At 50.1% G+C, this 11,528-nt stretch overlaps 1 protein-coding gene across 9 annotated transcripts in view; it reads left to right on the forward strand.

The window, feature by feature from the left end:
* Positions 1-11,528, forward strand: part of PRRC2B (proline rich coiled-coil 2B) — a 58,430-nt gene that overhangs the window by 6,824 nt on the left and 40,078 nt on the right. For 7 of the 9 annotated variants that reach the window (XM_019540822.1, XM_019540826.1, XM_019540824.1 and 4 more), the window contains exons 2-4: positions 8,931-9,098; positions 10,427-10,604; positions 10,853-10,955. In XM_019540822.1, the coding sequence (XP_019396367.1) occupies positions 8,984-9,098; positions 10,427-10,604; positions 10,853-10,955 (396 nt within the window). In that variant the 5' untranslated portion in view covers positions 8,931-8,983. Of the gene's footprint in view, positions 1-8,930; positions 9,099-10,122; positions 10,193-10,426; positions 10,605-10,852; positions 10,956-11,528 lie in introns of those variants that run through there. The other 2 variants (XM_019540825.1, XM_019540819.1) reach the window with 2 other exon arrangements.

The following is an 11,528-nucleotide window of genomic DNA, read 5'->3' on the forward strand; positions in this document are numbered from 1 at the left end:
TTTTTGAACAGGGCTGCTCACACTACAACGTGAGCTCTTACTTTCTATGCCCTTTGTGCTTTTGACCAATTCCTCTAACATCTCCAAAGAGATTTGAATATACCTATACCGTGCAGGTACGTGGGTTGAAGAACTTGTTAGGCCTAAAAACTCTGCAGCGAAATGCAGTGTTGTACTGGTGTTTTTTTAAAAGAGGTGAAGTACTGGGGACTCTTGAGTATCTGAGATATAGTGGTGAATTTTACATTTGCTCCAAATGCTTTTGATCCTATCTGTAGCTCGAACCAGCTATATCGGACTTAATGGATAGGGAGACTCGGAGAAATTTCAGAGAGAGCGATCTATTCCTTCCTTTTCTTTTCAGTGCAGTATTGTTTCCTACAGTGCACGTATCAGTCCTTTGTTGTGTCTGCTTCTAAAGGTGCCAGGCAGTGGGACTCCAAACACTTCCTTTGGGAGGAGATTTTAAATTCAGATCAACAGGTCTTGATAAATCCACTCAGCAGTGGGAGAGCAGAAACTTTCCTTTGTGTAGTGTGGGACTTGGCATTTGGTTTCAGCAGATTCACAGCTGTGTGTGTGTGTGTGTGTGTGTGTGTGTGTGCGCGCGCGCGTGCGCATCTCATCCTCCTGGTTGTGGCGATAACCTTCTGAATGCAAGCTGGCAGCCAGCCCGAGGGAGTGGAGAGGTGAGGACTGTCTGAGGCCCAGATCTTCTGGAGCTGGGCTCTGTGGTGTGCCGAAGTGAGAGGACACATGCTTAGCTTGAGTCCCAAACTCTTGTCTCGGACCCTGCAGAGGAACTGCAGCCATTACCTACAGAGCAGGGGGCAGAAGCTGCCTTCATCTCTCAGAAAAGGACCTGAGGATGGGTTGCACTTCTCCACCTTGTTACATTGAGATCCTTTCAAGGCTGTCACTGGAGGGGTGGACAAAATGGTAGTAGCACTGTCACGTTTGCAAACATGATTCGGAAGATAATACCAGAGATTTCAAATAGAAATCCATAGTTCTTTGTAACTGGAAAGCTGCTCTACTAATTTTCTCTGGTCAAAAAAGAGTGACAATTAAGAACTGGCATTTTCCAACAGGGGACTTGAGTCTATCCAGAGGTCCTCGAATCTCGAAAGGTTGAGAACCACTGGTCTAGACCTTGTGACAGCCCTGTCTGTCCATCTTCCAGCTGTCCTGAACCTTATGCTTGCTGGCAGCATCCGGAATCAGTCTGCAGGCTTGGGACCTTCTCAGTAGGAGCTTCTGTCACTATAGGGCCAGGGAAGGCCGTCAGCGTGGTCTGTCTGCAGTGGGCTCAGCCCCAGGCTGAGTGCTGCCTTCCCCCCCATCCTGCAGGCAGACCTGCTGCAACATTTAGACTGGTGCCTTGTGCGGCTGGTTTTCAGAGGTCTCAAAGGTAAGGGATGGTAGGTATGCCCAAGAATGTCTTGGGCACAAAATGTGAGTCCTTCTTTTCTTTCCTGATACCCTCTGCAACATTGCTATTCGTTAGTCAGCTGCTGGGTCTCAGGTTGGTTTCATAGAGGTCCTGGTTCAGTAAGTGAATGTAAAGCAGGCTCGTGATGCAGCACTGGACCCATGCTGTAAACATTTGGGAAATGAGAGGTCTTTGTGGCATCCTAGGAGCATTTCTTACCTGTAGTCATTATGGGGGGGGAGGGGACCTGTAGTTCCTGGGGCTTCAGGTCCGCTGTCAGCTGGGCTTAGCTCGAGCAAAGCAGCAGACTTTGTCAGTGGTGGAAATCACTTGCTCTGCAGGTCTCAGCTGGGGGCCTAAACCAGCCATCCTGAGGACAGGGGCAACAGCCAGCGGCCAGTTTGTGCCAGGCTGTGGGGAGATGAACAAGAGTCCCTGTGTATCTTGTGGGATACGATGCTCTCTGCAAACTGAAGGCAGGGACAGGGTGCTGGAACAAGAGTGAGAAGCCCTGAACCTTAGTCCTCCTGTCTGTGAGGTGTCATGTAACCTTGGGCAGATTGTTTTTCTGTGCCTCCCTTTCCCAGGCTCCAGAATAGGACTCCCAGGACTAGCCCTCCTCCACACATCATCTGGAAACAGTATAAGAGCCAAGGATTGCATCTAACAAGTTGGATGCCCAACTTCCCAGGCCCAAGCAGTCCAAGGGTAGTTTGGGTCTGCAGTATAGCAGCTGCTTCCTTAACAGGTTTTGCAAGAAGAGCAGACAACCAGAGGGTCTCGTTTGGGGTTTGAATTGCTTTCTCTGGAGCAGCACTGTCTCTTGGGCGTTCAGAGAATGAGAGCATTGTATTCCCCTGGACAGTCGGCTCCCAGAAGAGCTTCAGCAGGTTGAGGTAGAAGCCAAAGGCTTTTTAGACGCGGTTGTTTGTGTGCTGCAGCCTCCTGGGGCGAGCAGAGGAGGAGCTCAGGGCTTAGGTAGGACTCTTAAGTATAAAGGTTGGTACCTAAATAAGCCCCCTCCTCTGGGATTTGGTCTGCTTGCAAAGCACTCAGTTCCTTCCCCTTCTGTATACATGGAACCGCAGGTGGTTCTTGCTTGACTGAGCTGCTACGTCCTTTGTGGTTTTTCTTTTAAAGTGCAAAATAGCAACAAAAAAAAATGTTCTGATTTATTTCTGCTCCAGCCCCTCTCGGTTGCGTTAATCATACACTTCTAGGAAGGCACAGCTTTTGCACCCAGCAAGGGCTCAGGGCACTTGAGATTCAGAGAGCGGTGTTGGGCCCAACCTTAGTGAACACTGCCTGCACCTAGACACGGGAGCAAAGAGCATGCTGTTGACCATCAACGGCAGATGTAAAGCTGGTCCATGTAAGGCATCTTACCTCCGGCAGGAACTGATTCCTCACAGTTCAAAGGAACGCAAGATCTAGTAGTGCATTCTTGCCAGTTGGAGGACAAAGTGATCCCTTCCTGAGATGCAAGTGGTGGCCTTGCACCTTAAAACATGACATACCTAGCTCAGGAGATGGGTTCTGTTTCCTGGGAGCCTGAGTTCCTGACATGTCTCTTCCAGGGAGGGAGAGCCAACCTTGAAGCAGGTTTCTTTTTTTCCTCCTTCCTCTGCAGTCCCTCGCAGTCAAGGATGAGTGTCTTCCATGATTGTCTTACCTGTGGGTCTGAAGATGGCTGATGAGGCCGATCCAGGATCGACAGACTCTTCCCCCTCCTTTGCTGTGTGCAGTGGCTGTGGTCCTGCTTGCAGGATGGATTCCCCTAACTTTGGGGTTTGTTGACTTGCAGGAGAGGCTGAGGCTTCTTGTTCAGCTGAGTCTTCTTTCAAGTCAGCTGAGGCCTTCCCTGCCCAAGTGTCAGGCTGTCTGTCCAGGTCTTGAACACAGGCCCTGACAAGTTCCTTATGGGCTTGCAGTGCGTAGACTCAGTCAAGTCCAGTTTCCAGGCCATGCAGCCTGCGCGTGTGTCAGCTCTTCGGTAGACTGAAAACCTGCAAACCCAGGTTTCCTTTCTTAGCCAAAAATAAAGCCTGTGGACAAGACACCTGCTCATCTGAGAGTTAGTGTGCAGTTAAGACCTTGCTTTGTGCCCTGCATGGGAGTTTTGGGCTGTGCTTATTTTTGCTGTTTTCTGTGCAGAGATCTCTCAGCATTTTGCTGTTGTCAATCCTCCCATCATCCCCAGGAAGCAGATAAGTCACAATGCATAGACCAGGCACAGAGGCATGCAGAAAAGCTGCGGTTTCCCTAGTGCTCTTCTGCTGGGGGCTTAGTAGCAGGAGTTCTCAATTCCCAGCCCTGTTGCTACATACGTTTCCTCTTTGTGAAGCAGGTAGGCTGCTCTCTGCATGTTGTGCATCTGAGCTTAGAGCATAGACAAAGGAAAATGGAGCTGTCTGCCAGGACATCTCTCCCTCACCACTCGTAGTCCCATTTTAGCATTGCTTCAGCTGCTTACACCACTGTGCAGATGTCTCTAATCTGCCTGCCTGGTCCCTCTTTTGGCTTGGGACAGAGGAGAGGAGAAACTAACAGGCAAGTTCTTTGCTGACCATCTCTAAATACCTTACAGAGCCAGTCCCTGCCTCCGACAGCCTCCCTCTGGTCCCATGCAACAAGCCACAGGACGTTTTGGCCTGCAGTGTCTGCCAGCTGCTCTTCTGAGACCAGGGGCAGGGAGCCCAGTGGCGCGGGGATGAGGTGCGCGAGTAAGAGTGATAGAAAGAGCGTTGCCGAATGCCAGTGTACACCAGCGTGTGGAAATAACCAGTGCATGCTGAGGGCAGCTTAAATCTCCCTTTGGGTGTAAGCTGTAGGTCAGGAGGAGCCCGGAAGGGTGAAACGCTGGGCACCGGGTGTCTTCAGGCCTTCCCATCAGCTGCACCAAGCGTACTGAGGTGGTTCAGACAGTTTGCTGCAATGCTCACAGCTACGTTCCCCTCACCTGGGTCCTTCCTTGTCCTGCTCCTCATGTCTTTTCCCAACTTGTTCTGTTCCTTGGAGCTTGACTTTTTCCTTCCTTGACGGAGCGTTTTTATCCAGGATAGGACTCGGGTGGCCTCATGCCTTGCCAGCTGGGGCTGGGCATCTTCTCTACCAGGCCTACACATTTGCCCTTCAAGAAGCTAGGAAGTGCTGGTGGTGCAGGGCCCCTCTGGCCCTTAAAGGTTTTAGCCATCCTACTACATGTGGGATGCAGGGAAGCAATGGTGGTATAACACAAGGCAGCCAGTGGCCTTGATCCCAGAGGGCACCCATTTGGAGACAGGCACCCTTGGGAGAGTCTCAGAAGAGAGAGGATGTATGTCAGCCTGTTGATGGGGAGACCCTCAGTTATTCAGTATCCTGGTAGAAAAAGGCCTGGCCCACTAAAGATTTTTCTTTTAATAGCTACTAGTTGTTTCACAGCCACTCCAGAGCTAACTCTGATCCTTTTTTTTTTTTTCTCATTGCTGTGCAGGGTTTGTTTTTTGCAAAACCCAGGACTTGACAGCCAAGTCGAAAACACTGACAGATTTCCATCCGAGGTGGATTGCATACACTTCTTCAGGAAAAATAAACCCTACAGATATCATGCCCTGTGAATTTTTTAATGCTGAATGCAAAATGCCACCTTCAAGCGGGACAAGATGGCAGTCCCTCTCTCTCTCATCCCTCGCGTGTCCTCCTTTTCACTGGCTTTTGCGACCGCTGCCGTAACCTGATACGAGGTTTTCTCTGCCGTGTCCGTGCTGATGCCCATGTCTTTCATATCAGTAACAGCTTCGTTTGGTGACACTCAGCATTGTGTGCGCGTAATTGAAACAATTCCTTCCTGTGCCCGTTATCTTTCATAAATCGGTTTGCCCTGCACAGTTAGGGCTGGCCAGCTTCCAAGGTATTCATGTACTATGGAGGCCTCGTGAAGGTCCCTGACCCAGAAGCTTGCTAGGAGCCCAGCCGATAGTTTCTGTGTGCAGGAGTCTCCATAATTGGCTTTATTTGCAGCCCAGAGGTTCAAGCATTGTGCTGCTGGCTCTTTTCATGGCAAGCATCTCAAATTTGGGGTCCCTATCTCCACTGAGGAGCCATGCATGCTGTAAGGTTTAAAGCAGCATTACTTGAGCAGCTTACCCATTGTGTCAGGCACTGCCCAGACCGTCTCAGTGATGGTTCAGGCAAGGACAGCAATAACACCGCCTGGTTCCTGATTTCAGTGCTAGGGAGTATCTGAGCAGGGCCATCTAGGGAGGGAGGTCTCCTATCTGTGACCTTGAGGAAGAGAGCAGAGAGGCCTGGAAGTTTGGTAGCTTCAGTTCACCGTCCCTGCTGCACACTAAATGAAGAGCCCCAACCAGCAGCCAGAGGAAAAGGCCTGCAGTCCAGCAGCTTCCAGGTGCTGGCATTGGCAGGTGCCAGCCAGCTGCAGCAATTGTTCTTGCAGACTTGGGGGAATGGAAAATTCAGTCCTTCCTGGGTTTGGCTTTTATCGATGCAGCAGGGTATGAAAGCTTTCTAAAGATGCCCACCTGGATCCGGAGTCTGGCAGCAAAATAGTCGTCTGGGGGCTGCTTCTGGAGTGATAGCTTTGAAGCTTGACTCAGGTAGCTGAGTAAGAGTGGGATAGACCAGGTGGTGGATCCTCTGCTTCAGAGGCCTTTATGCAGACGCGGAGTGGGAGGGCCTGCGTTTCGCCTTTTGCCAGGCAGTCAGCACATCAGAGGCTGCGGCTTAGAGCTGCAGCCAATCTGCCACATGGGAGTTACATTAATATGGGGAGACAGCGTGGGCGGTGGTTGCAGCCACGGCCAGTGCTTTGGGGCACTGGGATGCTGGACTTCGGGTGGCCTCAGTTTCTCTTCTCTGCAGAATCCTGGGGATCTTGGTGCTTAACTCTTTACAAAAAAAGGGATGGGGGGGGAGATCTCCAAGCCTGCAGCAAGATTTGCTTGTCCGGCCTGCAGTTAGGGTCGTCTCAGGGTGGCAGATGGCTCATTCCCTGCTCCCTGGTTCTCTGTTTTGAAGTGATTTATTTGTTCCTCCTTCAGGCTTTTAACAGCACAAGATGCGACTGAGAGGCAGTGAAGGCCCAGTTACATAATGTGCTGCCAGGGTGTCTGCACCGTTATGTGTTTGCATGCCACCTTCCAGGAATATGGGAGCTTTCTCTTGGGCATCCCCCTCCCAAACTGCCTGCTGCTGTTTTAGGTGGATTTGGGGAAGGGTTTTATAGCTCATGAAAGTGGGTGGTGAGTACCTCAAGAATGCCTGCTGAACTGATGTTCACCAGAGACTGAGTTTTCTGACTTGTTGCCACCTCGGAGAGCTATGCTGTAATCCGCATCCCTCCTGCTATCAGCACATGTGCCAGGCTAGCTCTAGATCCCCGTGGGGCTTTGCTAGGGCACCTCGGTCCAGAGGTCTAGCACCCGCTGTAATTCAGTCCTAGTCCTGGCACCCCAGCACTCTGCCAATGCAAAAAGATCCTTGTTTCCAGTCCAGCACCTGATTGCCTGCCAAGTTCCGCACTAATCACAACATTATTCTCCCTTCCTCTTTTATGCCGTGCATCCTGCTACCTGCTAATAACATACAGGGGAAATGAGGAAATAAGGGAAGAACTGGTTTTTTTGTTGAGCAGCGACTGTCTGATTGACCCAGACGAAGGGCCAAAGATGCATCCTCTGGGCTGAAGAAAGCATGTGCCCATTTGCCTGTGCAAGGCCTTGCCTTGTAGTCCAGTCAGTCTGGCTGAGGGTATAGCCAGGGACTCTGCAGAGCAGTTCCTTGAGGCAATCCTGGTTCTTGCTGAGTGGTGCGCAACTCTTCCCACTTTCTTGGAACCAAGCATGCTGACTCCAGAGCTCCTTGCCCCCGCCAGCTCTGGATTTCAGCCTCCCGGCACGGTGCATGCAGCCTGCAGTGCCAGTGCTGTTGGATAGAAATGGCTGTCCCGGCTGCTGTCTTGAGATGCGCTTTTCTAGCCTCCTTGCAGAGGGCAGCACATTATCAAACTGAACTCGCCATGCATGGCTGGGTGGGCGGGTGTCTATGCAGGTGTGTGCTTTCAATGACACTGTGTGATGAATCAACCTCTTACCTGGAGATGGGGTTTCATAAGAGATTGCTAGTGGGAGCTGCCTGTGGTTAGAGCTGAGTTTCCTTTGGAACAAGTGATTTCTGACTGCATTTGAAATAGTTTCAGCTGTGTGGGACTAAGTAAGGGATGAGCTGCTGAGCCTTGCCTATTGTATGTTCCTTTTGCCAGAGCAGGGTGTTGCACCCAGGAAGTGGAACTGATGGGTGTTCAAGTGACTGTTGGGTCCTATTGTAGGCCTCGGAGGGAATTTTTGGAAACAACTTTTTAAAAGTTTGGCAAACCAATTGAGATCAGTGAAGTTTTTAAAAACGGATGCCAGGGCAAATCCCTGACAGAATTGGGCTCAGTTCCTCTTTTGTTTGGAGGTTAATGACATTTCCACCTCACTTTCTTTGCAGGGTTTGCAGTCTAAGCTTTGTGACTTTTATTTCTTCTTGTACAAGAGCCTAAAACAAAAGTGCCTGGATATTGCCCTGTGTTTAGGCAGGTGGCATTACCCAGGTAATTTAGGCTAAAAATTAAACAAACAGCATTGGTAATGGAAGTAAATTTAGGTTTAAACCCCTTTCCCTACCCCACCCCAAGCTACCGGAGAGAACACGTTGTTTTATAACTTGCCCTCAGCACTGGTAGAATAACTGAGGAGCTGCACTTTTTAAAAGTCAAAATTTGCTTCTCCTGAGTCATTGTTACACAGTTCCTGATGTCCCCTTTCTTCCTGGCTGGTGGGTGAAGACGACAGCCATCTTCATTAATGTTTTCAAAGTCTTAGCTGCCCCTGAAACTCATTGAGCATGGGCAGTTTGCTACCGTGATACAGAATACAACCAGGCTGGCAAACAGCGACTAAATGGAAGGCGGCGGGGCTGGTAGGGAAAAGCTGATGGTCATTCCTCCTTGGTTTTCTTTACCTGCCCCAATGTTTGAGATGTTTCTGGGGCAGTAGACATTTTTTGAGAGAGGGCTTCAGTCCCAGCTGCCCTTTCCCTTGTTCTCCTGCCAGCAGTGTTTGATCTTTCGCAGCACCTGAGTGTAGTGAAGGTACAGGGCCTTGTACTGGCCTAAAGATATATGCAGTGAAGGGTTAAATTCTCTCAACTTGCCCTGTTTCCCCTTGAAGTCCTAGCTGCCATTGTTCTGGGAATCACGTATGTTTGATCCTTCCACTTACCCTAGGCTCATAGGAAAGCAGGGATTTGCATGTGTCCTTGATGAATTTCATCCGGTTGATTATGGAGCATTTCTCCAGCCTCTCCTCATCAGTCTGGATCCTAGCTGTACTCTCTGGAGCGTTTGCAAGTCCACCCGACCTGGTGTCATCCATAGATTTGCTGAGTATGCACTCGTTCATTTATCAAAGGATAAGTAACCCTGATGATGTTATTTCTCCGACTCATTTAAAAGGCAGATCGGGAGCGGCGCAGAGAAATTTCCTTACTAGATGACATTTCATCGCAATGTCCGATCGTTTGGGGCAAATAACCAAGGGAAAGGATGGGAAAAGCAAGTACTCGACTCTCAGCCTGTTTGATAAGTATAAAGGAAAGTCAATAGAAGCTATCAGAACTACAGGTAAGGAGCGCCGGGTGCAAGTCAGCACCAAGGTTTCTCTCACAAGGGGAGTCTTCACTGCTGTTAGCTAGAGGTGGGAGGCGGGTTGGTACCTGGGTCTGAACACCCAGGTTGACCTTGCCTGGCAATGAGCTGCTGCATTGCACAGCCATGCTAGACTTACTGTGTCCTTGCTGGTACTGCTTTCGCCCATGTGGCAGTCTAAGGTCATATTCCATGGTTCTTTGGTGCACTAAGCTGTGCCACGCTATGATTCCTACCCGTTGAATTGTGGCAGAACTTGTCTGACCATTTAGATGCATGGAATTGTGTGGAGGTGTTGGAGGACTTTCTGTGTTCAAGGGGCTTAGTCTGTATTCCCACTGCAAGGTGAGCAGGTTGCTAGCCTGAGTGAAGGCCTCTCTCATGTTTCAGCTCCTATCTAGCTCAGGGCAGACAAGGTGTAAAGTGTCTCTAAGCTTGGGCCAGAAGTTTGTGGACAGGAGTGGGTCATGGAGCAACACCTGTGCTAATTCTGCAGCGAAGACCAAAGTAGAAACACCGAGGTCAAATGGTAGCTTGGGTTGGTTCTAGACTTGGTAGGGGGTGGAAAGATGGACAGGGGGAAGGTTAGTAAATGTGACCTAGTGACTAGAGCAGCAGGGTCTTTGATCCAGGACTGCTGGATTCTGTTCCCAGTTCTCTTGGTGTATGGACTTGGGCTACCTTCATAACTATTTTGTGCTTCCAACCAACTGTAAAATGGTGATGGTCATTTTGGTAGAATTGATTTGACTGTTTGGAGATATAAAAGGGCAAAAATTTAATGTTATGCGAGGTTGATTCAGCCCTTCTTCCTGCTGGCAGAGAAAAGCTCAGGGTTCAATGCATATTTCTAGGCATGAGCCTTTGGGTTGGAAGTTCTGAATAAAGACCCAAGGCCTTGTCCGATGTGCACGGGTTCCAAGAGATCCTGAGATGCTTTCTGTAAAGAGAGAAGTGTTTGCTTCAGTACCCTTGGCCAAACTGTCCTTCCTTCTCTCAGAAGGTTGTGTGTCAACTGACTGCCACTCCACCACCGCTTTGCAGTGGTTCTTGGGGAAGAAAGGTCCCGTGTAAGTATTAAATAGTAGTTTCATAAGTGCAAAGAAGCTGGGATGCAGCTAGTGATGTAATTGCTTGAGGGTTAGATTCTGCCATCTTCCCTTTCACTAGTTAAAATCTGTGGGACTCATTTCTACTGGCCATGTTTGATTTTTTGGTGGGACTGCTCAAGGAACAAGGCACTGAATGCAGTGAGCGAGGTCAATGGGGTCTCCCCCCTTGTGACTTGCTGTCTCTCCCTCTAGTTATTCCTAGACATGGCTTGCAGAGTCTTGGGAAAGTTGCTGCTGCCCGGCGTATGCCACCTCCTGCCAACTTGCCAAGCTTGAAGTCTGAGAACAAAGGTAACGACCCCAACATCATTATCGTACCCAAGGACGGTACAGGATGGGCAAACAAGCAGGATCAACCAGACCAAAAGAGGTAGGTGGAGCCCTTCTTGTGCCAGGCCCTTTGGGCAGCTGTCCTCTGTCATGCTGAGCTTTCCTGGTGAAGCCAGCCCAGGAGGGTTTGGCTGCCACTGGGTTTTGAGGATGCTGAGCTCTTGTGTCTTTGAGCCAGGCAGGAAGGCCTCAGTCCTGGCATGGTGCACAGGGCTACTGGTTGTGTTTGGGGTAACCACCTGTCTCCTTTTCCCTGTCTGATGCTAGTTGTTCTGTACTGTCCCCCAGTTCCAGTGCGACGGCTGCACAGCCGCAGGAGTCGCTGCCGCAGCAGGGTTTGCAGAAATCTGTCTCCAATTTACAGAAGCCGACACAATCGATCAGTCAGGAGGTAGGCGTGCATTGTGCGGGTGACAGCCGTTCATTTTTCCCTAGGCCTGGGCAGCCTGCAGGTTTCCTGTATTGCCTATATTGCCGTGCACAGCTACGAATCAACAGCCTGTATCATTCATTTGCGAGGTGTCTTGACTCGATGTTGCGGTGCCATGAGTACTGCTGCTAGATGAATATTTGAGGCACATCACCTCTGTACCTTTCAAGCCTTCAAGGAGAGCCCAGCTACAAATCAGGGGTTGAACAGCTGGAAAGGCACTTGCAAAACGCTTTCATTTTGGGTCCATTCAAAAGGAGTGATGTGACATTAGATCCAGCTTTTCATAGATTTCATAGACATTAGGGCTGGAAGGGACCTCGGGAGATCATCGAGTCCAGCCCCCTGCCCAAAGGGAACCACCTCCGCTGGCAGACGGTTCCAGACCTTGGCGGCTCAGACAATAAAGAAATTCTTCCTTATGTCCAGCCTGAAATGGTCTTGCAGGAAGGAGTTTGTGACCATTCGACCTCGTCATCCCTTGGGGCGCTCTGGTGAACAGACATTCCCCCAGATCCTGGTGGTCACCCCTGA

This window comes from Crocodylus porosus, unplaced genomic scaffold (genome assembly GCF_001723895.1).
Source record: "Crocodylus porosus isolate Cpor-Errol unplaced genomic scaffold, CroPor_comp1, whole genome shotgun sequence".
NCBI classification, from domain to species: domain Eukaryota; kingdom Metazoa; phylum Chordata; order Crocodylia; family Crocodylidae; genus Crocodylus; species Crocodylus porosus.